This window comes from Phoxinus phoxinus (assembly GCF_949152265.1).
Source record: "Phoxinus phoxinus genome assembly, chromosome: 5".
NCBI lineage: Eukaryota > Metazoa > Chordata > Actinopteri > Cypriniformes > Leuciscidae > Phoxinus > Phoxinus phoxinus.
In genome coordinates this window covers 14141701-14164095 of record NC_136880.1, presented here as the reverse complement: position 1 = coordinate 14164095, position 22395 = coordinate 14141701, and the positions used below count along the sequence as shown (strand labels likewise).

Sequence of the window (22395 nt, the reverse complement as noted above, 5' to 3'; positions counted from 1 at the left end):
ACTTCAAACTGACTCAGATTGGATGATTGAAGGTCAGGTATATTTGCTTTACAACATTATATGGTCAACCTCTTTTGGCAACATTGAGGTAATGGATCATAAGCCTCATCTTTGAGAGCAAGCTGGCACACAGTATGTCAATGCATCACATGCAGAGCAGGGTCTGTGTGCAGCAGGTCGATGGGAATAGGCAGCTATAAGCATAGGGCCTCTAGAAGTACTGTAGATTAGATAGACTGCAGAAGCAGCATGCCAAAAAGGAATCTTAAAGTTATAAATAAATAAAATATCTGGGGTATTGTAAATAATAGCCTATATAAGCCAACAAACTGCTAAGGTGAATGGGTTGGCCCTTAAACCAATCTTTTCAGGCCTGTAGTAATTCCATATAATTATTTATTATTATAATTATTTTTATTAAATGAAGCTGACTCATTTTGCTCACATAAAAAGATAAAAACAAACAAACAAACAAAAAACAAGCAAAACGCTTCTTTGTATCTTCAAAGTGCTCTTTGAAGCGTGGTCCTAGATATCATATGGACCTAGAATGCCAAAATTAAAACTTTGGATTAGAGCCAAACCAAGTACATAGTTGGAAAGGTCACGCCCTGGAGAGTAACATATGTCAGTAAAAAGATTCTTCATGGGTCCTGCTTTGGTATATTGACATTTGAACCCTGACCTCGGTGCATATATTAAGTTCTATAATTAAGCAAAAAAAATAGATACAGACATGGGACCAACTGTTATGGAAAGCTCTTGACCTCATCTAACATGTCAGTGTGGTCAATAACAGGGGGCGCAATCACATATAGGTCAAATATATTTTCACCCATTTCACAATTATATATTTAAAATCTGAATACACACATGTGTGTATCATCCCCTTAAATACCACAGTAAGCTCTCACTTCAGTATTTACAACTTCCAATTCTAGGAAGAACAGTAATGTAGACTAAAAACTACAATTCCCTACAGCCGCGCTATGCAGCTGTATAAAATAAGCGCCATATATGTAGTTTTTTGGTTTATAAACCCTAGTTAATACCAATTAGAGTTGTAAAAACATATATCAGCTTCACATATAGCCTAAACTATATATTACAGTCAAACTGTGATTACACGGCACCTATCAAAATAGCACGATTACTGTTAACTTAAAGTAAATATCGCGGTTGATTTAAGTTATTTGAGCAAAAACACTAACTTCCGCATGACGTAAGTGTCACATTGTTAATTGTTTTCTGTTGTTTCCATGGACTTTTAGGTTGTTTTTTCTCATTCAGTGTTTTTCGTCATCTCTGTCGTCATTTTCATTAGTTCATTTTCATCACCTGTCTAGTTAATCAGTTAATCACCCTTCATTGTCTTCACCTGTTGTACCCTCGTCATCCTCTGTATTTAAGTTCCTGTCTTTCTCCCTTCTGTTGTCGGTCAATGTTTGTTTGTTTATGTTACGTTGTATGGAGAGTGTTACCCTTGCCTGTACCAGTTTTGTTTGAGTTTTATTATAGTAAAAGTTTGAATTGGAACTTTGGGCCTCTGCCTGTCTTCATCCGCACCATACCCGTGACAGATTGACCGACCACTGAAGTAATGGAGGACGCTATGGAGGCATTTCTGTTTGATCAGAATGGGAGTTCATTGGAGGAGTTTGTGGATGTTTACCTGCATCTACATCAGGATGTTTACTGGGAGGAAGAGTTTCTTAAGCAACGGTTCTGGAGAGGACTTGATGATCCACTGGCCCAGATATTGCTGCGCAGGGACTTAGATCGACCGTTTATTGAGTTTATGGACAGAGCTCTTTGGGTTTGTGGTTCCTCCCTCACGGTAACACCAGCCGATCCAGAGCTTCCTGCACCGCTGGTCTCGTCCAGCCCAGAGCTTCCTGCACCGCTGGTCCCGTCCAGCCCAGAGCTTCCTGCACCGCTGGTCCCGTCCAGCCCAGAGCTTCCTGCACCGCTGGTCCCGTCCAGCCCAGAGCTTCCTGCACCGCTGGTCCCGTCCAGCCCAGAGCTTCCTGCACCGCTGGTCCCGTCCAGCCCAGAGCTTCCTGCACCGCTGGTCCCGTCCAGCCCAGAGCTTCCTGCACCGCTGGTCCCGTCCAGCCCAGAGCTTCCTGCGCCAGAGCCCGCTGATCCTGCGCCAGAGGCCGCTGATCCTGCGCCAGAGCCCGCTGATCCTGCGCCAGAGCCCGCTGATCCTGCGCCAGAGCCCGCTGATCCTGCGCCAGAGCCCGCTGATCCTGCGCCAGAGCCCGCTGATCCTGCGCCAGAGCCCGCTGATCCTGCGCCAGAGCCCGCTGATCCTGCGCCAGAGCCCTCATCGCTGCCCAGCACAGAGCCCTCATCGCTGCCCAGCACAGAGCCCTCATCGCTGCCCAGCACAGAGCCCTCATCGCTGCCCAGCACAGAGCCCTCATCGCTGCCCAGCACAGAGCCCTCATCGCTGCCCAGCACAGAGCCCTCATCGCTGCCCAGCACAGAGCCCTCATCGCTGCCCAGCACAGAGCCCTCATCGCTGCCCAGCACAGAGCCCTCATCGCTGCCCAGCACAGAGCCCTCATCGCTGCCCAGCACAGAGCCCTCATCGCTGCCCAGCACAGAGCCCTCATCGCTGCCCAGCACAGAGCCCTCATCGCTGCCCAGCACAGAGCCCTCATCGCTGCCCAGCACAGAGCCCTCATCGCTGCCCAGCACAGAGCCCTCATCGCTGCCCAGCACAGAGCCCTCATCGCTGCCCAGCACAGAGCCCTCATCGCTGCCCAGCACAGAGCCCTCATCGCTGCCCAGCACAGAGCCCTCATCGCTGCCCAGCACAGAGCCCTCATCGCTGCCCAGCACAGAGCCCTCATCGCTGCCCAGCACAGAGCCCTCATCGCTGCCCAGCACAGAGCCCTCATCGCTGCCCAGCACAGAGCCCTCATCGCTGCCCAGCACAGAGCCCTCATCGCTGCCCAGCACAGAGCCCTCATCGCTGCCCAGCACAGAGCCCTCATCGCTGCCCAGCACAGAGCCCTCATCGCTGCCCAGCACAGAGCCCTCATCGCTGCCCAGCACAGAGCCCTCATCGCTGCCCAGCACAGAGCCCTCATCGCTGCCCAGCACAGAGCCCTCATCGCTGCCCAGCACAGAGCCCTCATCGCTGCCCAGCACAGAGCCCTCATCGCTGCCCAGCACAGAGCCCTCATCGCTGCCCAGCACAGAGCCCTCATCGCTGCCCAGCACAGAGCCCTCATCGCTGCCCAGCACAGAGCCCTCATCGCTGCCCAGCACAGAGCCCTCATCGCTGCCCAGCACAGAGCCCTCATCGCTGCCCAGCACAGAGCCCTCATCGCTGCCCAGCACAGAGCCCTCATCGCTGCCCAGCACAGAGCCCTCATCGCTGCCCAGCACAGAGCCCTCATCGCTGCCCAGCACAGAGCCCTCATCGCTGCCCAGCACAGAGCCCTCATCGCTGCCCAGCACAGAGCCCTCATCGCTGCCCAGCACAGAGCCCTCATCGCTGCCCAGCACAGAGCCCTCATCGCTGCCCAGCACAGAGCCCTCATCGCTGCCCAGCACAGAGCCCTCATCGCTGCCCAGCACAGAGCCCTCATCGCTGCCCAGCACAGAGCCCTCATCGCTGCCCAGCACAGAGCCCTCATCGCTGCCCAGCACAGAGCCCTCATCGCTGCCCAGCACAGAGCCCTCATCGCTGCCCAGCACAGAGCCCTCATCGCTGCCCAGCACAGAGCCCTCATCGCTGCCCAGCACAGAGCCCTCATCGCTGCCCAGCACAGAGCCCTCATCGCTGCCCAGCACAGAGCCCTCATCGCTGCCCAGCACAGAGCCCTCATCGCTGCCCAGCACAGAGCCCTCATCGCTGCCCAGCACAGAGCCCTCATCGCTGCCCAGCACAGAGCCCTCATCGCTGCCCAGCACAGAGCCCTCATCGCTGCCCAGCACAGAGCCCTCATCGCTGCCCAGCACAGAGCCCTCATCGCTGCCCAGCACAGAGCCCTCATCGCTGCCCAGCACAGAGCCCTCATCGCTGCCCAGCACAGAGCCCTCATCGCTGCCCAGCACAGAGCCCTCATCGCTGCCCAGCACAGAGCCCTCATCGCTGCCCAGCACAGAGCCCTCATCGCTGCCCAGCACAGAGCCCTCATCGCTGCCCAGCACAGAGCCCTCATCGCTGCCCAGCACAGAGCCCTCATCGCTGCCCAGCACAGAGCCCTCATCGCTGCCCAGCACAGAGCCCTCATCGCTGCCCAGCACAGAGCCCTCATCGCTGCCCAGCACAGAGCCCTCATCGCTGCCCAGCACAGAGCCCTCATCGCTGCCCAGCACAGAGCCCTCATCGCTGCCCAGCACAGAGCTTCCTGCACCGCTGGTCCCGTCCAGCCCAGAGCTTCCTGCACCGCTGGTCCCGTCCAGCCCAGAGCTTCCTGCACCGCTGGTCCCGTCCAGCCCAGAGCTTCCTGCACCGCTGGTTCCGTCCAGCCCAGAGCCTTCGCCGCTGGTCCCGTCCAGCCCAGAGCTTCCTGCACCGCTGGTCCCGTCCAGCCCTGAGCTTCCTGCACCGCTGGTTCCGTCCAGTCCAGAGCTTCCTGTACCGCTGGTCCCGTCCAGCCCAGAGCTTCCTGCACCGCTGGTCCCGTCCAGCCCAGAGCTTCCTGTACCGCTGGTCCCGTCCAGCCCAGAGCTTCCTGCACCGCTGGTCCCGTCCAGCCCAGAGCTTCCTGCACCGCTGGTCCCGTCCAGCCCAGAGCTTCCTGCACCGCTGGTTCCGTCCAGCCCAGAGCCTTCGCCGCTGGTCCCGTCCAGCCCAGAGCTTCCTGCACCGCTGGTCCCGTCCAGCCCTGAGCTTCCTGCACCGCTGGTTCCGTCCAGTCCAGAGCTTCCTGTACCGCTGGTCCCGTCCAGCCCAGAGCTTCCTGCACCGCTGGTCCCGTCCAGCCCAGAGCTTCCTGCACCGCTGGTCCCGTCCAGCCCAGAGCTTCCTGCACCGCTGGTCCCGTCCAGCCCAGAGCTTCCTGCACCGCTGGTCCCGTCCAGCCCAGAGCTTCCTGCACCGCTGGTCCCGTCCAGCCCAGAGCCTTCGCCGCTGGTCCCGTCCAGCCCAGAGCCTTCGCCGCTGGTCCCGTCCAGCCCAGAGCCTTCGCCGCTGGTCCCGTCCAGCCCAGAGCCTTCGCCGCTGGTCCCGTCCAGCCCAGAGCCTTCGCCGCTGGTCCCGTCCAGCCCAGAGCCTTCGCCGCCGGTCCCGTTCAGCCCAGTGCCTTCGCCGCTGGTCCCGTCCAGCCCAGGACCGCCTTCGCCGCTGGCCCCGGTCAGCTCAGAGCCCTCTTCGCCGCTGGTCCAGTCCAGTGCTGACCTCCCCAAGAAAATTTTGGGGGGGGGCAATAAGTCCTCTGAGGGGATCGTGGAGGCCCTGCCGACACGGTCGCCATGGCCGCCCGAAGGGTCCTCACCGCCATGGCCGCCCGAAGGGTCCTCACCGCCATGGCCGCCCGAAGGGTCCTCACCGCCATGGCCGCCCGAAGGGTCCTCACCGCCATGGCCGCCCGAAGGGTCGTCTCCGCCGTGGCCACTCGAAGGGTCCTCACCGCCGTGGCCGCCCGAAGGGTCCTCGCCGCCGTGGCCGCCCGAGGGGTCGTCTCCGCCGTGGCCGCCCGAAGGGTCCTCACCACCATGGACGCCTGAGGGTCCGTCTGCTCCGCCATGGCCACGCCCTCATCCTGCTCCGCCCTGGCCACCTGCACGTCCTGCTCCGCCCTGGAGGCTTCCTGCTCCAGATCGGCCACCTGTTCATCAGCCTCCAGGGCGCCCACCCTCCCACCCCTTTGGATGTTTTACGGCGCGAGGACGCGCCTGGGGGGAGGGGGGGGTTCTGTCACATTGTTAATTGTTTTCTGTTGTTTCCATGGACTTTTAGGTTGTTTTTTCTCATTCAGTGTTTTTCGTCATCTCTGTCGTCATTTTCATTAGTTCATTTTCATCACCTGTCTAGTTAATCAGTTAATCACCCTTCATTGTCTTCACCTGTTGTACCCTCGTCATCCTCTGTATTTAAGTTCCTGTCTTTCTCCCTTCTGTTGTCGGTCAATGTTTGTTTGTTTATGTTACGTTGTATGGAGAGTGTTACCCTTGCCTGTACCAGTTTTGTTTGAGTTTTATTATAGTAAAAGTTTGAATTGGAACTTTGGGCCTCTGCCTGTCTTCATCCGCACCATACCCGTGACAGTAAGTGAATATGAGCCAATGGGAAGAGTGAAAAACTCCCCGCCCCATGGGGTACGTCCGCGCGCGTCGCTTTTATTATTGTGAAGGTGCACGTCATAGACTCGTCTCAGAAGTATAAATCAGAGATTGAACGTGACAATATTAATTGGAAGACTGCTTTCTTTTTGTAAAAGTGGGAAAGAGGTGTTGATGCATATGTTTTTTGAATGCAAAATTATCCAAATTTTCTGGAAGGAATTGACAGAATTTATCTTTAATTTAGTTAAAATTAAATACTATTTTACATTAAAGGATATTATTGTATATTATGAAAACAATGTGAACAAAGGTCTTGAATACATTGTTAATTTATTTATACTTTTGGCAAAATTTTAAATTCATTAGCAAAATAAACTATGTGGCACAGTCATAGACTAAACTATTTGAACTATGACTAAGTACCTATACAGTAACTTCCCCATTCTTTTTTTTTACAAATCGAAAATAGTAGCAGTACCCCTCATTTAAACACTTTGAGCCCAAGCATTGTTTACAAATGTGTCCTTTCAAAAACATGGTAACAGAAACAATTATATAGAACATGTTTCCCACAGTTTCCCACAAGTCTTTAGAAAGCCAGAGATAACATCTAGAGAATTTGTGTTTATTGTTCAATAACATCAAGTCTTAACCATGTTTTTTTGGGGGGTCAATTGCCAGGGCAGTTCATAGCTCAGGAAAATCAGACTGGTAGTTAGACTAATCAATTAATCTGTAACATGGCAACATATACTGACAAGGTGAAAACACACGCCTCTTTAATCTTTTAATGACTAGCCTACACAACCAAGGTCTGTGGAATTTACTTTCAATACATCATGGTAAGCTAAGTTCAGTGTGAAACTATGAACCTAGACAACAGTAAATAATACACATTAGACAAACAATTATTAAGCACAGAAGACAATATACACTGTACTCACAAAATCTAAAGCATTCTCTGACAGTATTAATAAAAATTGCCACAGGATATTTACAGGAAATGTAAGTGCTGCTTCCTAAGTCAGGTTTAGAGGAAGTGTCCTTCAATGCAATGGGTATACAACTTTTAAATACAGGATGAATTTGCTGCGGAGACCTATAAGGTTGCTGACATTATTTGGTAGAATCAAATTCCTCTACAGTACATTCAGTCTTCATCTGAAGTGCTGGAATCCAAGTCAGCTGCATCACCTTCTGACATCTCCTCCTCCGACGAGTCCATTTCCAGAAGTGGTTGATGGCTGAGAATTCTACTGTAAAAGCCCTTGACTTTTACCATTTCTGCTTTCAGTACAGTTTGTTTTTGAAGAACCAGACACTGTAGTCCTCTTTGTGCATCCTCAGACTGGTCAGCAAAAGAGGCTGTAAAAACAAAAGATTTCACACACTATTCTTAAAGTCAATAATGACACTTTAATAAGCATTTACAAAAGTAGGTTTCAATAGTCATATTACAACAGGGTTGTGAAATGAAATTTAGGTACAAGCTTCAGGGGGCAGTTTTTATATATATATATATAAAAAATAAAAAAAAATTATAAAAAAAAAACACTCAACAGTTGTACAGACATTTCCCTTTCAGTAGAAGAATGTGGGAAAAAAAAACCTCTAGTGACAAATTTTGCACAGATACAATTTAGTATAGTCCAGATCTAAAATATTTCAGAAGACATACATACTTTAATTGGAGGGGATCAGTAAAAAAAAAAAAAAAAAATAGCGCTTACAGTTTGCAGAGAGAGTTGCCAGCATCATAGATTGTGCCTTCATTGCTGTCCAGTGTTGCTGCATCTCTTTACAGATAATAATTTCCTCCTCCTTCAGACGTCGCACAGCCATAACCTTCTCGAACACTGTTCTTTTGGTGTGAAGGTCTGCAGCAGCTTAAATTCATCAACATCAAAACAGAAGACAGAGTTAGAAGTTTTGTTCTTTGGATTAATACAAATAACATTATGCAAGAAGTGCTCAGATATAGATTTGATTTAAATGGATAACTTACTTTCACTTCTGTTGTTCCAAGGCCATGCATCAGTCAGGACACTAGCATCAGTGGACACAATTTGCTCAGATGGTTCAGCCAAGTTGTTGTACTCAAAAATGGTCGCTGCCAAGCGTTTTTTCTCATCAAGAATTACTTTTCGAATCTTGTGACGCCTCTTGTTGCTATCTGCAACAACAACAAAAGTCAGAGTATGTATGTATAGAATCAAATGCAAATCATGTGCATTTTATTCCTTTAACCAACCTGGATCAGATTTGTTGGTGTTTTCTGAACTCCTGCATAGGTTACCATGTGCATTTTCTAACTAGGAAAGTGTCAAATGTCTGCAACTGTGACCTACCAGTTTGTTTGTAAAGATTTTGGGTTCGCACTTTGATGATGACTGCTAGCTCCTCTATTCGTGCCTGCAATGCCCCAAGGCTGCCATCACCTGGATCAGTTTCTAAATCAGAGTCACATTATTGAGTATACACAATCACAATCATTCTATTACATTCAGCAATAATTTTTCTTTAAGCACAATTCGGCTAAACCTGTGGTTCACGTTGGCTCTGTTGTGTAACCCCATAACCTTCCCAGGAATTTTAATGACAAGACCACTGCTATACAGTGTGTGCTATTTATAATAATTAAACGCAAATGTGCCGATAAGGCAAGCAAAGCAACCTTTCAACCAGCCAACTCACCCTCAGCCCATTGCTGCACTTCAGACACCCATAGCTGCAGTGTGTCATCATCTACACCAAGCTCATCTTTGGTAGCATTCAGGATGTCCACTTGTTCTTTGAGCATCCTTACGGTCTACAATAACAAATGTCCGTACATGTACACATGTACATTATTTGTGTTTATTTTTCATTATGATATCTACATCACTGTTAAAAAAATTACCTTGGTGTATCTCTGGCTTAAAGTGCGGCCCATATTCTTGACTTTCTTTTTATTCCACCCGGAAGCCAGAAGGGTCAGCATGTTTGTTCTTCCTGAATTCAATGTCAGTACAAATTATTAACAACAACAACAACAACAACAACAAGTCCCCCCCACACCACACCACACACACCTGCTTTGGACATGTACTTGGTCGTGATTGCTGCTCTGGACAAGAAACTGTTCACTTGCTCAACCTCTTCTCCAATTGTTGAGCCTGCACCTTCCTGAAATGCGCCTCCCCATTTGATCTAATAAGAAGTGCGTACAATAAATGTTATTTCTAAATTATTCAATGACTCAAATGACTACTAACTTAGTCATTAACGTTGCAATGTACCTCGCATTTCCCAGTGTGAGCCTTTGCATGCATTACAGACAGGAAAGAACGCATGGACAGGAGCTTCCTCATCTCAGGGCATTGCTGAGCCACCTTGGACAAATATGGGAAATATTTGCATGCCACATCGGAGCAAAGGAATGTGATGTTTCCTGGGGCATTTTCTGCTAACATCCTTTGTAGGAAAAGAGGGTAGGCAAAAATCTCCCCTCGATACATGTTTAGTGCTCCAAGGAGGACTCCATGGCGACAGACAGCAATTTCAAGCCCTTCCTCATCCAATTTGCTGGTGTTTTTCCTGGAAGACTCCTTAGCTGCTCTCCAACTTGAAGATACACACGACCCTTTTCCTGAGATCTATAAATTGAAAGACTATACATAAAACTAAATGAATTTTTAAACCCTCTAAGAATTGTGACTGTCAACAGGTTCTCAAAGTTACAGGACTGGATGATGTGTTCTGTTTGCAGAACTAGGATAAACTAGTTTAACACGTGTGGAACCTCCAAATGTATGGATATAAAAAGCCATCACTGTCCTTTTGAAATAGATATTTTTTTTTTTATCTGAGCTTCATTAAGTTTTCAGGTATGCCTTTTCTTACCTTAAAGTAATTTTAATAAGACATTAAACCCTGGAGAAGCCTAAATCAAGCAAGTCCAAAAAATATCAGTAATTTCCTGCACAGGTTACACTTTCTGTTCTTACTCTTTCATGAATAAGTATGTATGATTATGTTATTGTACTTAAAGTAAATAGTGTCAAGACAGCAGTGAGACAAAAACAAATATTGAAACTTGCATGATTTGTTTGTCTGTGGATGTTGTCAACAAACTCAGCAACCTCCTCATCTTTCTGAATAAAGACACCTTCAAAGTTGCCTGGCTCTGAAGTGCTGAAACAATACAATACAATACTCTGAAGTGCTGAATGTTGACATGGGCTACTAGTTAACTTAACCCATATATCTAATGCATAAAATATAATTTCATATAAAAATTTCAACATTTTGGCTCCTTAACCTGATTTGGCTACTATACATTTGAAGTTTAGGAACCAATAGTTAGGAATACTTTTTTGGTCTAAAACCCTAAATGTGAAATACCTTGCATTTGATTTGAAGCGATAAAGCTTGCGGTTTCCGTCAACTGACACTGCAAGCATCTCTGGAGTGCAGGCAGGGCAGTCAAATGATTTATCACGGAATATCTTCTCCACCTCGTACGTCACAGCGACCCACTCAGAAAAGCTTTTGCTGAAGGTATCAGCTGATATTTTGCCAGCCTTTTAGATATAGGACAAACATAAGAGAAAAGTATAAGGAAAATAATATTTGTAACTCACCATAAACACTAACTAATAAACATTGCATGCATCTTCATTAAGCTTGGCAAAATTGAAAACTCACTCTTCCGAAGCGCCCTGTTCTTTCATCAAGCATTTTGATGTACGCCTTAAGTGATACACCTGGTGCGGCCATCTTAAGGTCATAGAAAGACTGAAAGACATCAGTGGTATACAGGGTGCAGAAATTCATGGTGCCAGGCCAGTATCCATCACGCTGGATGTCCTTAATGGTGGGGGACCATGTTAGGAAACAGCTGGTGCAACTCACAGCTGGCAATACAAGGTTGTAGCGGCCTGTAGGGAGCATTAATTCAAATGAATAAATTAAGTAATACTGTTAATTTATCTCAACAGAACAAGGAAACAGGCCGTTGTTTCTAATTCCCTCTTTCTGATAAGTTTAAATGGTTATAGGAAAAGTTCATGCAATTCTCAGCGGGCACAACTCGGCACAAGACTGGCAAGCGAGCAGAGCAGATGTCAACTATATGCCTCAGTTTAGCTGTGGTAAGTTTACAGGGTGAGTTACAGTGACTAAATAATAGAGACTGCAACTCTGCAGCTTCTCAAGATTAAAGCGAAGCTACCATGTGTAAAATGTCCACTTACCATTTATGGTAATGACAGCCACATTTCTGCCAGGTGACACATGAATGTTGCCTGTTGAACAGCCACACACACGATCTGGTCTCTGTATAGGTAACAGCCGTGCTATCAAAAAAATTGTGTATTGTTTAGATACCCCAAAAAAAGCACACACACTAACTTGTTCTGCAAATAATAACTTTTTCTTCAACTAAAAAGATGCATTGCATAGAAAATTTGAAAAACATCAACATTTGGTTTCTTAATGTGAATCCAGTAACAGGAATAGCCCATGTTTCATACATAGTAAGGCATAATACTTGGAAATGGTCTTACACATTTGCTGATGCAACTCTGACAAAGGCTGCAAAAACCCTCCAGTTAGTGACTCTCTGTTGTGCAAGACAGCACGTGAATGAACAGCAGTATCACAGTCCTCACAAAGGAACGGGAAAGGCAGGCAGTCCAGACACCTCACAACAGCTTGCTTGCTGCACTGGCACCCACAATGTGGATGTGGATCTTGGGTAGCCAGCATATTCTCAACAAGAAATGGCCTGGCCTCTTTCCACTTTTGTGAGGACACTTTGTTCCTTATCTCCCAGTCAGTAGCGGCTGACTCAGGTGACGCCTCCCAAGTCACTGCTGTATCCTCTGTACTGTCTACTTCGTCTACTCCATCCTCAAGCAGCTCAAGGAGCTCCTGACGAAGCACCTCAGTTTCAGATCCTAACAGAAAAAGAATTAAATAAATAAACTTCACCAATAAACCAACTCTATTGTTTCAAATTGACAACAGCTCATTCATTTCTACCTAAACCAAAACTGTCAAGAAATGACATATAAACTAATTAAAAGTATAATCTATCCAGGCAATTACAGAACACTGTGCTTTAATGATGTACCTTTTATTAGGTTGACACTGGCAACAACATCAGTGGGTGCCACACATCTGGGCTGTTCTGTGTTAACACATTTTTTTAAGGAAATACAGGTGTCAAAGATATGCAGACTTTATAAGGGAGACTATCAGTTTTCAGTACAATTCTGACAACAACATTTGCTCTGTTTCATTAACTGATGGTATTGCTGATGAGACTGCAACCCCTTCAACGTGACATAAGGAGAGAAGAGAGACAATCTGGAACTTTGAAACTCCTTTTCACAGACTTAATAAGGTTATGGAGATTAAAACCATGTTAATATCAATCTTTATTAGTTTTTCATTAAATCACAAAATTAGTTTTTGCTTTACCTGTGCGTTGATGTTGCTTAGAAGTTGCTGCTGAAAATGACATTAGCCCCATTCACACAGCACTTTGAACCCGGCAAATTGCCGGCAAATTGCCGGAACGCCTTCTGTGTGAACGCAAACACGACCCGGGTTTAATGCCGGGATCGATGCCGGGTTGGGGACCTAGTAACATTGCCGTGTTCAGACCCGGAACGCGCGCTGTGTGAACAAAAGCCAGGACAAATGCCGTAAGGGGTGTGTCGTAGTGATGATGCACGAGCCTTCGCAATGACGTAGTTATCGTGCGACTCTGTTACTCTGTTAGAAGAAAGTTTGTGTTCGTCATCGATACAAGAAAGAACGAAAAGATGTCTGCAAACTGGACTGAAGCAGAGACCCGAGAGCTCCTTGCAATCCGCGCCGAAGCTGAGATCGTTCGCCACCTTATACGTCACATCATAACGTCACGCGTCTATCCGGGACATACCCGGGTTGTGTGTGAACGCGCTCTCTGATTCCGGCAAATCACTGGCAGTGTGAATGAACCATTTTCAAACGAACCCGGGTCAAATCCCGGGTCACTTTATCCGTGTATATTCCGGAATCTCTGTGTGAAAGGGGCTATTGAGACTAATTTAGTAATGGAAAGTGTTAAGTAAACAGAAAGGAGAAATATAAGTATGACTACTAACCAGATGGCATTCCACTGGTTTTTCTACTACTGGATGAAGGCCTCTTAGGAATAACAAACCCATGCCTGTCACGCTTGTTCCATTGGACAGGGGTTGGGTTGTGTTCCCTCTGTGCCTTGAGTTCCTTCTGAGCCTCACTCTGTGTAATTCAACAAGACACAAAAACGCAACACTCCAAATAATGAGTCAATACAGTGCTATGCATAAGTTTAGACACCCATGCTAAAGTTGACTAAAAAGAGGAATAAAAAATCATCTTTTGGAAATTGAACTTAATGCCTTAATTTAAAAAAATAGGAAAAATCCAACCTTTAAGGACACCAATTTTCTTTGTGAATGAATAATGTATCGTAAATAAATAAATTTTCTTCTTTAAAATACAGGGTGCATAAGTTTGGACACCACTATGTTAAATTCCCATAGAGCCAGGCAGATTTTTATTTTTAAAGGCCAGTTACTTCATGGATCCAGGATACTCTGCATCCTGATAAAGTTCCCTTGGCCTCTGGAATTAAAATAGCCCCACATCATCACATACCGTTCACCATACCTGGAGATTGGCATGGTTTTATTTCAGTTAGCATAACAGCTGGTTTGATTTGCATTGAGAGATGATCTTATGGAAAGTACTCCATGCCAATCTCCAGGTATGGTGAAGGGTGTGTGATGATGTGGGGATATTTTAATTCCAGAGGCCAAGGGAACTTTATCAGGATGCAGAGTATCCTGGATCCATGAAGTAACTGGCCTTAAAAAATAAAAATCTGCCTGCCTCTATGGAAATTTAACATAGGGTTGTCCAAACTTATGCACCCTGTATTTTAAGGAAGAAAATTTATTTATTTACGATACATTATTCATTCACAAAGAAAATTGGTGTCCTTAAAGGTTGGATTTTTCCTATTTTTTTTAATTAAGGCATTAAGTTCAATTTCCAAAAGATGATTTTTTATTCCTCTTTTTAGTCAACTTTAGCATGGGTGTCTAAACTTATGCATAGCACTGTAACTGAGGTGTAAAATAATTTTCTTCAAACGTTTTGCCATAATGCAACACTTAACTTACCTCCAAAACCCGAAGAACTCTGTTGACATCCTGAAGCTCTTCCTCTAACTCCAAATCTTCAGCATCAAAACCACTCATTTTCAACAAACTAAACAGAGATAATATTTACAGAACATGTCTGTAACATTAAAATAAAGAGATAGCTTAACGTACTTAATGAAAACCTATAATCAAGTGCATCTTCATAGTTTGTACTCGGGTGAAAATTTAAAGTAAAACAAATATGAAAATACATGCAAAGTTATAACGTGAGGTTATAATGTCATCCACGTTGGCTTTTTTTTTTTTTTTTTTACAAAAATACCTGAATTTTAATTTTACACACTCACTTTAATATAAGAAAGTCAAGAATATAATATTGTAATGCTCGTTTTGTGGCCCGTACAATTAATTAATTTTGCCTCAACTTCATAACAGATTGCAACAGTCTTCTCAACAGATTAACGTTAACCTGCAGCCATGTGTTTCCCTTACGGTAGAATTTAGCTAGCAAGCCCGTTAGCTAACTTCGTTTAAATTGGCTTAAACTACTTTGAGAACGAGTCAAAGATTTACATTACTTCTTGAAAAAGGTTTGCGAGATTTTAGCAAATCAAGCCAGACATGTTGTCTTTCTAAAACTGTCACGAGAGGGAGACGAGAGACGTGGATTCAATAGCAGAGATATTTAATAGGAAGACAACACGGGTAAGGTACAAACTCCAACACTGGGAAACAAACGGGAAGGTACACACGGAACACGTAACATGTACAACGAACCAGCACAGGACAGCAAACACAGGAAGACTAAATAGGGAGGCAAACAAGGAGGGTAACGAGCAGGACAGGTGGGACAACTAAACCAATAATCAGATAACAAGGGGGAGGGACCAGACAATGACAAGAGCACATGGCCCCAAAATAACAAAACACCCATGTGCATCACCAGACAGGACAGACATGTGACATTACCCCCTCCCTACGGAGCGGCTACCAGACGCTCCATAAGACCAGGGCGGGACGGGAGGGACAGACCAGGGCGGGACGGGAGGGACAGGCGAAGCGGACAGTTCATCAGGCGGCCAGGGCGAAGCGGACAGTTCATCGGGTGGCCAGGGCGGTGAAGACCCCTCGGGCGGCCAGGGCGGTGAAGACCCCTCGGGCGGCCAGGGCGGTGAAGACCCCTCGGGCGGCCAGGGCGGTGAAGACCCCTCGGGCGGCCAGGGCGGTGAAGACCCCTCGGGCGGCCAGGGCGGTGAAGACCCCTCGGGCGGCCAGGGCGGTGAAGACCCCTCGGGCGGCCAGGGCGGTGAAGACCCCTCGGGCGGCCAGGGCGGTGAAGACCCCTCGGGCGGCCAGGGCGGTGAAGACCCCTCGGGCGGCCAGGGCGGTGAAGACCCCTCGGGCGGCCAGGGCGAAGACGACAGTCCATCTGGCGGCCAGGGCGGAGACGAACAGGGTGAAGACGACCACTCGGGCAGCCATGGCGGTGAAGACCCAAGCGGAACAGGAATAGACCCTTGCTCAGGAACAGTCACAGACACCACCGGCTCAGGAACTGCAACAGCAACAGACACCACCGGCTCAGGAACAACAACAGCAACCGGCTCAGGAACAGCAAAAGACACCGGCTCAGGAACAGCAACAGGCACCACCGGCTCAGGAACTGCAACAGGCACCACCGGCTCAGGAACTGGAACAGACACCACCGGCTCAGGAACAACAACAGCAACCGGCTCAGGAACAGCAAAAGACACCGGCTCAGGAACTGCAACAGGCACCACCGGCTCAGGAACTGCAACAGGCACCACCGGCTCAGGAACTGCAACAGGCACCACCGGCTCAGGAACTGCAACAGGCACCACCGGCTCAGGAACTGCAACAGGCACCACCGGCTCAGGAACTGCAACAGGCACCACCGGCTCAGGAACTGCAACAGGCACCACCGGCTCAGGAACTGCAACAGGCACCACCGGCTCAGGAACTGCAACAGGCACCACCGGCTCAGGAACTGCAACAGGCACCACCGGCTCAGGAACTGCAACAGGCACCACCGGCTCAGGAACTGCAACAGACAGCGGCACAGACACCGGCTCAGGAACCAGGGCGAGCAACTGGGACGGTCCCGGCAGGGCGAGCAGCTCGGGAGGGGCCGGCAGGGCGAGCAGCTCGGGCGGGGCCGGCAGGGCGAGCAGCTCGGGCGGGGCGAGCAGCTCGGGCGGGGCGAGCAGCTCGGGCGGGGCGAGCAGCTCGGGCGGGGCGAGCAGCTCGGGCGGGGCGAGCAGCTCGGGCGGGGCCGGCAGGGCGAGCAGCTCGGGCGGGGCCGGCAGGGCGAGCCCGGCCGGCGGGGCCGGCAGGGCGAGCAGCTCGGGCGGGGCCGGCAGGGCGAGCAGCTCGGGCGGCGCGGCAGGGATGGCAGTTACCTCCGGGCTGGTCTCTGGGTTAGAACCCACCAGACGACCCGATGAAGAGGTCCGTCTCCGGACCACCGAAATCGGAACAGCAGACACTGGCTCCGACTCAGGAACAGCAGACACTGGCTCCGACTCAGGAACAGCAGACACTGGCTCCGACTCAGGAACAGCAGACACTGGCTCCGACTCAGGAACAGCAGACACTGGCTCCGACTCAGGAACAGCAGACACTGGCTCCGACTCAGGAACAGCAGACACTGGCTCCGACTCAGGAACAGCAGACACTGGCTCCGACTCAGGAACAGCAGACACTGGCTCCGACTCAGGAACAGCAGACACTGGCTCCGACTCAGGAACAGCAGACACTGGCTCCGACTCAGGAACAGCAGACACTGGCTCCGACTCAGGAACAGCAGACACTGGCTCCGACTCAGGAACAGCAGACACTGGCTCCGACTCAGGAACAGCAGACACTGAAGGACTGAAGGGCGTCTCCAGGATCCGAGCTAAACGCTCTAAATAACCGATCAGTGCCCCCCCGGCCATGAGAATGGGCATCTCCCGATCAGTCTCCGACAGGGCAGACGTGGGTTGAACCCTCTCTGGCTGGGCAGACGTGACCTGAACAGTCTCTGACTGGGCAGACGTGACGCGAACAGTCTCTGACTGGGCAGACGGGACGTGAACGGTCTCTGACTGGGCAGACGGAACGTGCATGGCCTCTGACTGGGCAGACGGAACGTGCACAGTCTCTGACTGGGCAGACGGGACGCAAATGACCTCTGACTGGGCAGACGGGACATGAACGGTCTCTGACTGGGCAGACGGGACGTGCACGGTCTCTGACTGGGCCGGCGCAGATCTCCTCCTCCTCCTCCGTCCTCCCCGACGGACGCCTGAAGACTCGAGGCTGGCCAAAACCACCGATGACGTCCCAACGCTGGATGGATCCAGTGACGATGAATTCCTCTCCAGATTCCTTTGGGCGCACATCGAAAAATATTTGAACAAGGAGATCCCATTCTCCCTCTCCGCCGGACAAAGTTCGCTCCGCTGAATCTACATGTGGCTGGTTCGTTCTGTCACGAGAGGGAGACGAGAGACGTGGATTCAATAGCAGAGATATTTAATAGGAAGACAACACGGGTAAGGTACAAACTCCAACACTGGGAAACAAACGGGAAGGTACACACGGAACACGTAACATGTACAACGAACCAGCACAGGACAGCAAACACAGGAAGACTAAATAGGGAGGCAAACAAGGAGGGTAACGAGCAGGACAGGTGGGACAACTAAACCAATAATCAGATAACAAGGGGGAGGGACCAGACAATGACAAGAGCACATGGCCCCAAAATAACAAAACACCCATGTGCATCACCAGACAGGACAGACATGTGACAAAAACAGCTGTATATCACCTTCTGAACTTAAATAATAGCCAAAGTTTGACTTACCTGTCTCAGAAATGCTCATAAAAAAAACTCCCATCAAACTCTGGTGCATTGGGTGAATGCACTGACCCATCAGAGTCTCCATAGCAACAGATTATGGGTAGTTCTCTTCTGCCAAATATTTTATCGAGATTAATTGATTATTAATGGTGAAATGGTAACGTTTGTGGCTAATGGTAGGCTGAATATAAATATACTATTAATAAAATAATCTTTAAACTAATCAATAGGCCTATTCATGACGCTGTTGTAGAGGTAAAAAATAATAATGACCATAACATTTTAATATTGTATTGTAGAATTATCAATCAAATGATTGTGTTGAAATATATAAAAATAAAATGATATATATTTATAAAACGTCAACGCTCAGTTCGCCATGCCCTGGGCGTCCAATAGTAGCGCGGATGGGTTTACATTGGAGTTAGTGGAAAGCTCTGTGCGTTTCCTATAGACGCTGAAGGGTGCCATGTGCGTTGGAAGTAGACGCCGACGGACGTGACAAAAGCGTAAGGATATAACGCCCTGGGAATGAGAACGGGTTGGGATATCACCCTGGAAATGTCGAATACATATGCAGCACAGAAAGGTGCCAACCTCAATCTCACTGATGAAGAGCTCCTAACATTCTATGGCATTCTTTTGACCACTGGGTACAACTCAGTCCCAAGACGACGTTTTCTTTGGTCAGGCGACAATGATGTCAACAACACAAGCATTAAAGATGCCATGCGGAGGAACAGATTTGATGAGATAATGGCTTCCATTCATGTTGTAGATAACATGAAAATCACAGATGACCCTTTCTTCAAGGTGCGTCCCGTGTTTGAGGAGCTGAATAAAGTCAACAAAACCATGACTATTCAGGAATATCTGGCAGTGGATGAGATGATGATTGAGTACTTTGGTAGGCATGGATGCAAGCAATTTATCAGGGGGAAGCCCATTCGCTTTGATTTATGGAGTCTTGCATCCTCATCTGGGTTTGTCTACCAGATGGAGCCAAACGCAGGTAGCCACACTCGTCTCGTTGAAACTGGACTGGGTCAGGGTCCAAGTGTGGTTCTTGGCTTGGCAGAGAAAGCTGGAGTGCCACCTGGATACAAGTTCTATCATGACAACCTATTCACAACACTCACCCTGGTTGATGAGATGACCAAAAGGGGCTACGGCAGCTGTGGCACACTTCGGGAAAATCGCCTCTTTGATATCCCACTGACACCATCAAAGATCTTCCGGAAGACCTCAAGAGGTAATGGCGAATTCCTTTTTGAAGATGGAAAACTGATTGTGAGATGGAATGACAACAGCGTGGTCACTGTTGTGACCAATATGGAGAATAAGTACTCCGATTTCGACACTCAACGATGGAACAAACAGAAACATGCAATGGATAAAGTGAAACAGCCTACTTGTATAAAGAGCTACAACACACATATGGGAGGTGTTGACCTGCACGACCAATGTGTGAACCGTTACCGGATTGGCATCCGATCAAAGAAGTGGTGGTGGCCATGCTACAGCTGGGCACTCACCAGTGCTATGGTCAACGCCTGGTGTTATTACAGGTACATGGGGGTGTAATGGAAGTGGGAGGTGAGGCTGCTGGGTGGAAGGATGGGGTCTATATCTTAAGTGGCATGACAAAAACAAAACAAGTATTCATTAAGTATTTATTTAATTCAATACCCACCAATAGAAAATGAATTCATCCATCCATTCATACAGGTCATGTAAAGAGGGAGACAGAGATCTCCTCTCCTTCCAAAGACTGGTTGCCCAGAGTCTCCTCCAGCGCCATGGGATGAGGCCACAGGGGCATGGAAGAAGGTCAGTGTTGGCTTCTGCAATATGTGAGGCTGCCAGATTTGACAACATGAACCACTGGCCCCACAACACAGGGAGAAAGTACATGAGGTGTCGAAAATGTGATGGCCGCACTTCCTTTGCATGTGAGAAATGTGGTGTTGCCTTGCATGTTGAGTGCTTCAAGAAATTCCATGTAAACCACTAAGAATCTACCCAGGAGAGAGGGGAGCAGAGGGAGAAGAGAGATAGAAAATAGGGAGCGGGGAGGGCACGACATAACTTCCCAATCCAAATGTCTTTTGAAAAAAATTGTCTGTATGCACTGTTAGTTTTGTTGTTCGGTATTTTGTTGTTTGCTTTTGTTTTTTGTTATACGTATAGAAGTATTTTTTTCTTCAATCTATTTATTTTTATTGATTTATTTTCATATTATTTTCATTAACTTTTTTTTTATTTTCTATACTGCCCTGTTGGGGCAACTTAATGGCTGCACTTTGTTCTGCAATATGTTCCACCACTTTAAGACAAATGTATTTGTTGTTTGTTTTGTTTACACAAGAGATTATAAGCTAGATGCATTTTTTGGGGGGTTCGCATCGAATGTTCTTTGACTGTTATACATAATAAATGTGTTTATGAATAAAGGTTGATCTGTTGAAAGCAGTTATTTTGAGTTAGATGCCAAATGTATTCAAATTTGACATTGAAGGGGTGCATACAACATATTTGCCCACCGGCAACTATAGTTACCGCACATTCAAATACGATTTTCAAAAAAAGAAAAAAAAACCTGGGGAAAATAAATGCAGAACATGTTTGCAGAGGACACTATTAACACAATTATATGCATGAAACCATTCAGAAAAATTTGGGCACAAATGGGTTAAAGGAAGCAGAGAGAGATCGCGGAGCAGCGCGTTGATTAAGAACGCCAACTTTTGTTTAATTTCGGAGAAATCTACAGACGCAAATAAACAAAGTGTAGTAAAATAAAGACCTAAATGTGTATTTTGGACTTTTTTTTCACCACAAGTCTGAAAGAAGACATGTTATTGAAGACAAATATCCCAAAATCTCAAAATTGACCAGTGAAAAAAAACGATGTTTTTGCCTGCCGTGTCTCACCAATACTGTACAGCTGGTGAAACATCCAAAGAGGTCAATGACCATGTACAAAAAGTTGTATAGTTTAATTTATAGAATAATTTACATTTAAAAAGGTAAAATGTGAACTAAAGTATGGCTGATGAAACAGAAGTAGTCTCTGAGTATGTTTATAAAGATCAAAATCGAGGACTCTTTTGCCAGAAATATGTTCAGCAGGTGAAATATGGACAATTGTGCGGCTGATGAAGAATCAAGAGTCTAAGAGTATGCATAAAAAGATAAAGATCCAGGACACTTTGGCCAGAAAGATGTTCAATAGGTCAAATTTGTACTACTGTGATGAAACATCTGAAGAAATCAATGAGCATGTATACAAAAAGTTGTATAGAAAGCTAAGGTTCCAGCACTCTTTGGGCAGAAATGTGTTCAGTTGGTGAAATATGGACAATTGTCTGACTGATGAAAAATTAAAGTCTAAGAAAATGTATAAAAACATAAAGATCACTTTGGCCAGAAATATGTTCAAAAGGTCAAATGTGAACAAGTGTATGGCTGAGTCTCTGAGTATGTTTATAAAGTTCAAGATCGAGGACACTTTGTCCAGAAATATGTTCAATAGATCAAATATGCACTACTGTCTGGCTGATGCATTCTCAGAAGTCTATTATTATGTAAAAAAAAGGCAAAGGTTCCCGGACTCTTTGGCCAGAAATATATTCAGCAGGTGAAATATAGACAATTGTCTGGCTGGTGAAACATTGGTTGTGCGTTGTGTCAGAGGGGCGGGGTGAGCAAAGCTCAGGATCATTTAAAGACACATGCACTTAAACGGCGTGCTGAAAACAGAGCTGTTTTTGACCAGGTAAAATTAGTGTTTTCTTACAATACTAATGAGAATTTTTAATTAAAGTATATTACAAACTTTAAATTTAGACCCTAAAGAATCATATTAGCTTGTACAAAAATGGCATTATATGACCCCTTTAAAAGAACTGGGGTAAATGGGAAAATTAACAAGACACAGGTGTCGGGAATTTCTAATTAAACAGACAGGGAAAACTAACAGGACTAAACCAAAATCACAAAGACAGGGGGAAACAAGATTACAACACAGAACAGAGCACATTAACAATGTGACAAGTATAGTAAAATAACCGATTACAATTCACGAAAATAGCT

At 47.1% G+C, this 22395-nt stretch overlaps 1 protein-coding gene across 2 annotated transcripts; it reads right to left on the bottom strand.

The window, feature by feature from the left end:
- Nucleotides 1-6670: 6670 nt before the first annotated feature.
- On the bottom strand, nt 6671-15065 carry LOC306999043 (uncharacterized protein). Of its 2 annotated transcripts, none has more exons than XM_079613438.1 (17): nt 14451-15065; nt 13386-13524; nt 12715-12744; nt 12365-12421; nt 11796-12188; nt 11484-11585; nt 10936-11168; nt 10633-10811; nt 10329-10422; nt 9528-9884; nt 9321-9438; nt 9149-9240; nt 8944-9058; nt 8598-8699; nt 8255-8422; nt 7980-8135; nt 6671-7614 (listed from the first exon to the last, which is right to left on the bottom strand). In XM_079613438.1, exons 1-17 carry the CDS (start codon nt 14526-14528, stop codon nt 7400-7402), a joined length of 2628 nt encoding a protein of 875 aa, XP_079469564.1. In that variant the 5' UTR covers nt 14529-15065; the 3' UTR covers nt 6671-7399. The 2 variants fall into 2 exon arrangements, with proteins under 2 accessions (XP_079469564.1, XP_079469565.1); XM_079613439.1 differs by having other exon boundaries at nt 12715-12741.
- Nucleotides 15066-22395: the final 7330 nt, after the last annotated feature.